At 40.3% G+C, this 5,000-nt stretch overlaps 1 protein-coding gene across 2 annotated transcripts in view; it reads left to right on the plus strand.

Annotated features, from left to right (window-relative positions):
• Window positions 1-1,528: 1,528 nt before the first annotated feature.
• Window positions 1,529-5,000, plus strand: part of LOC135115376 (ER membrane protein complex subunit 8-like) — a 123,155-nt gene continuing 119,683 nt past the window's right edge. Inside the window, exon 1 of one of the 2 annotated variants that reach the window (XM_064032086.1) lies at window positions 1,529-1,660. In XM_064032086.1, coding sequence (XP_063888156.1) covers window positions 1,628-1,660 — 33 coding nt within the window. In that variant the 5' untranslated portion in view covers window positions 1,529-1,627. Of the gene's footprint in view, window positions 1,661-1,854; window positions 1,945-5,000 lie in introns of those variants that run through there. The other variant, XM_064032084.1, reaches the window with a different exon arrangement.

Consider the following 5,000-nt stretch of genomic DNA (forward strand, 5'->3'; position numbering starts at 1 on the left):
TTCAAGAGGAGTCTGGACAGATGTATGGATGGTGACAGATGGTAAGTCCAGGTCTTCTTTAATGCCTTACTCATGGTAGAAGTAAAAGTTATGGAGAATTCTCAAGTTGCAAAAATGAATAAATAAACATTCCTTTGGCACATTATCATAAACACCATTGCTTGAAAAAAAAAAAAAAAAAGAAAGAAAGAAACGGGCTTAGAATAAAAAGATGTATGGTACCTAACACTGCTGGCTTGAGCCCTCCCCTTCCTCTCCCCCACCCCTCCACCACCACCACGTGACGCCCAATGATGAATTATTAAGAGTACCTGCCCTGCCTGTACTTTTACTCCTGCTGCCAGGCGGAGTGGGCGGTCCTGTCAGCTCATTAACTTCACTGAGTGCCTGGGTATTTTTCAGTGATTTGACTTTTAGGGGAGCAGTGTCTATATTGTTTTAGGTTATTCTTTACAATAAATCCGTGTCACACGCAATAACGAAACTGCAGAAACCAGTGGAAAATGCTTCAAACTAAATATGTTGCAGGAGACTAGAAATAAACATAAAAACAGTGAGAACCTAGTAATTAGCTTCTAAGAACTGTTATGTAGGGTGTGCATCACAGATCCTGTTGATACTGTTAGCATAAACACTTAGGATCAATGTTTTGTAGCATATACATGTAGGTACAGTGCATCAAAATCACGAGAGGCGATTTCACAATGTGCATCTCCAGAAAAGCTTATACCAAGTCCTACATTAAAGGAGTCGGCGACCACCAGCAACTCCGACCATTGTCAACTCTCCACTTACCTCTTTCAATACATAAACACTGATAATTAAAGTTAAATTCCACTGCATTATGAAGAAGACCTGAACTCAATATCTCTTCCCCTACATCAATTACTTGTTATTACATTCCACTGCTCTGAACTCGCGCCAAATATTGCGTTAAATGGGCAAGTTATTCATGATCGTCACATGTCACGTACCTAACTCCTTCACAACAGATTAGAGTTTAACCACTACTTGACCTCTTTTAGTCACGGATTTCTTCTTTTCCAGCGCAAATTATTGTCTAAGCTTTCTATAAAAGTGGATATTAGAGTTTTATTGTCGTAGAGTCAATTGTTGGTTTGGTATTGCAAACTCATACAAATTCAAATGGAGGACATCTATCCCACGTACCGTACGTTCATAAAGTCGACAAGAAAAATAAACTATAGGAAGCCATCAAGTAGGCTAGCTAACTATAAAATATTGCACAAAAATATTACAGAATAAAATATCTATATAAAGAAATAATCATGAGAAGAATAGAATAGATTTTTAGTACAGACTGGGATGAAGACGGGACAACACTAGAACAGTGATCACATGGGCTGAACGAGCGTGGCAGTGACAGCGGGTGTACATTTAGCTGTTGGTGAGGAAAACATTGAGAGCAGTGCTTTATATTAGCAATGGAACTTTGTAGTGTGTGAGTGAATATGATGCAATTACGTGAAAAACCTGGAAGAGAAATATTTGTTTACAGAATGCTTATCCTCAGTGAGACTACAGCGTGCGTGGTGAAGGCGGGAACACACTATGGCTGCCCGCGGCCTGGCCCACATCTCCGCCTCTCTGGTCTGAGCCTGTGGGGATGAGGCCCTTCACTCTGGGACACAGGATCAAGGTAACATTCAGGTTTTCACATTTTTACTCTGCCCAAATGCCCAAGTATTGACCAGAGGGAAGGATGAACGACTGGGTGAGTTCAGCTCCGAATGCTCGAGGCCGGTTTCGAATCAGGACTCGCGGGTTCGCAGCCAGACGCGCGAGCCAATGCGCCGCGGTGTGTGAATTACAACATTACAGTTGTCAGTATTATTTTGAAGGCTGAGGATGGCCAGCCTCAGTGTGGTGAAGCGTGTGAGGGATGGACAGCACTGGGGACGTGAACACCACTGCTGCGGTGAGGTGAGTAAGGCTCAAAGTGCACTAATTTTTCCTCTGTTGCTCCCTGAACGTGTACACTACATTGTCCAGTGTGCTTACATTTATATACAGAAGGGTGTGATATTTTTACTTGTCTGCGGGTATATATGTACCATAGGCAGTGATTATATATTTGTTTGGTCCTTAAACTCGACTCTGGCTATCGCTCGACTTTCCAGCAATGTTATCAGGCTAACCTTACCTTACCTAACCTGATCTTACCTTACCTGATCTAACCTTGTATGGGTTTACCTTACCTAACCTTACTTATCTTTCGCAACTTAACAATCTAACCTAACCTCACATTTTTTTTAGAGAGGACACACGCCAAGTGCAAAAAAAAAAAAAAAAAAAAAAAAAAATGCGGGGGACCCACTAGAACGCCAGCCCCCAAAACAAGAAAGAGGGTTACGGATATATTCTAAGTACACTAACCCAACACAGCATAACATATTCTCAAGGCGGCGCCACGTCTTGCCAGCGGGAGAAGTAATGATGTGTGACGTCACTGAGCTGCGTGAATCAGAGCGTGCGTCAAGTAGTCCGGGTATGCCAGCTGCCGTGACTGGCCGGGAAACAAAGCCCTGTACTGGGACACGCTTTGCTCTCCCGCCAGGAGTGTCTTCAGAGGCCACACAAATGATTACTCGGGATCTCTTGAGTGTTTCTTTCCATTGATGATGCAGGTTCTTGCTAAACTTTTACTAGAATCATGAAAACTCCTTCTATTAACTTCCATTCGAACCTGTTAAGTGTCAAATGTCTGGAATCATGAACACATCTACAAAAACCCTAGTAACTTCCACTTGAGCCAGTTAAGCGTCAAATTATTCTTAACTTATCGCTGGAAATTTGCAAACACCCTTATAAACCCTCATGACTTGCAGTTGAGCCTGTTAAAAACGTCAAATCCTTGCTGAATTATTCCTGGAATAACGAAAAAAAACTCTTGAAAACTAATAATTTCCACGTAAACTTGTTAAAGGAGTCGAACCCTCTCAGATGCACTACGCGCCTCCTGAACACAGCCTTGAAAACCGTAATAAGTTCCACGCGAGCTAGCTGAAATTGTCAAATCCCTGTTAAAGTATAAATAAGTAAACAAACAAATAAATAAATAAATAAATAAATAAATAAAATCCAAAAAAACACTCGTGAAAACCCCCAAGAATTTTCACGTGAGCCTATTAAGTGTTAAATTCATGTTACCTTATCGCTGGAATCTGGGAAACATCCTTAAAAATCCTCGTAACTTTAACTAAGGCCTGTTAGAAACGTCAAATCCTTGGAAAATTATCCCTAGAATCATAAAAAAAAAAACTAGTAATTTCCTCGTGAGCCTATTAGAAGTGTCAGATCCTTGTTAAGCCATCCCTAGAATCATATACAACCTTTAAAAAACAAATAAACAAACAAATAAGCAAACATCCACACTGACCTATTAAAAGTGTTAAATCCTTGCTTAAACTGCCACTAGAATCATGAAAACGCCCTTGAAAACCTTAGTAACTTCCACGAAACTTTATCAGAGTCCTTTTAAACGACTCCAAGAATCCAGAAAACACTCAAAACACTCGTGAAAAGCTCCAGAGACTCGGCTGTGATAAAAGTTACGTGCATAAGACGCTGGGATGTTTGAGAAGAGATTCCAGCGTGTTTACAGATACAAATTGAGACACTGAATGAGAGGGAATTTAGACCACGCCTTTAGAAGCTTTCAAGAGGAGCAACCTAATTTGTTTTGTTGATTAGTAGGCGCTTAGAAAACGGAGGAAGGAGGAAGGGTAGACTTAAGGGGGAAGGTGCAGATGGAAAGTTATGTAAAGTGTAATGAAATGAAGAAAGGAATGAGATAGACGAGGATAAGTGAAGGGAAGGAAGAGGAGGAGGAAGATGTAGAAGGAAACTTAAGTGTAATGAAATGAAGAAGGGGGAAAGAGAAGTAGAGAAAGATGAGGAATGAAGGAAACTAATACATGATGATAAATGAAAGGTGAAGAAAAAAGAAAGGAAGGTGCAGAGATAGAATATAATAAGTAAAGGGAGAGAAAAATAGAGGGAGATCTGGAGAAAGTGAAAGTAGATACGATTAAAAAAAAGAAAATGAGTGAAGGAAAGCTTGAAGAGTGAAGAAAAGTAGACATGATAAAAAAAAGGAAGGGAAAATGAATGAAAATAAGCTTGAAAAGGAAAGGAAAGTATATATGATTAAAAAAAAGAAAGGGAAATAGAGTGGGAGAAAGATCAAAGAGTGAAAGAAAGTTTATATATGATAAAAAAAAGGAAAAATGGACGAAAATAAGCTAGAAGAGTGAAAAAAAAGTATATATGATAAGAAAAAGGAAGATAAAATGACTGAAGGAAAGATGGAAAAGCGAAGGAAACATTAAAATACGACCAAGAATGAAAACAAAGAAAAAAAAAACCAGGAGAAAATGAAGAGAGTGAAGGAAATTAATTGTATTTGAGTCTTTGTAAATTACTAAGAGAGAGAGAGAGAGAGAGAGAGAGAGAGAGAGAGAGAGAGAGAGAGAGAGAGAGAGAGAGAGAGAGAGCAACCATCCACAGTTTCTCTTAGTATTCCCCACTCAACCTTACACCTTCCTGTCACGTTCTATCGCGTTGCCCAGTCAAAGAGGGACGCATCGGGAAACAGAAGGAATCGAGGAGGAGAAGAGAAAGTAGGGGAGAGCTGGAGTTGACAGGGAAAGGCCAAATGGTGCTGGAAAGAGAGGGAAGGGGAGGAGAGGTCAGGTTAGGAAGTTCAGAGAAGTGTTTTAAGCAGCATTTCAAGTTATTTATTGTCTCCCTTGCTTAGGCTAGTGGCTTGTGTTTTGTTGTTGTTGTTGTTGTTGTTGTTAGTGGGTGGTGGTGGTTAAAGACGAAGTTGTGTATGTGCGTGCGTGTGTGTGTGTACATGCCCCAACAACTTCGTAACAAACTGACACAAACTAAACTCTGCATTAAACACACACACACACACACACACACACACACACACACACACACACACACACACACACACACACACACACACA

This window comes from Scylla paramamosain, chromosome 29 (genome assembly GCF_035594125.1).
Source record: "Scylla paramamosain isolate STU-SP2022 chromosome 29, ASM3559412v1, whole genome shotgun sequence".
Lineage (NCBI taxonomy): Eukaryota > Metazoa > Arthropoda > Malacostraca > Decapoda > Portunidae > Scylla > Scylla paramamosain.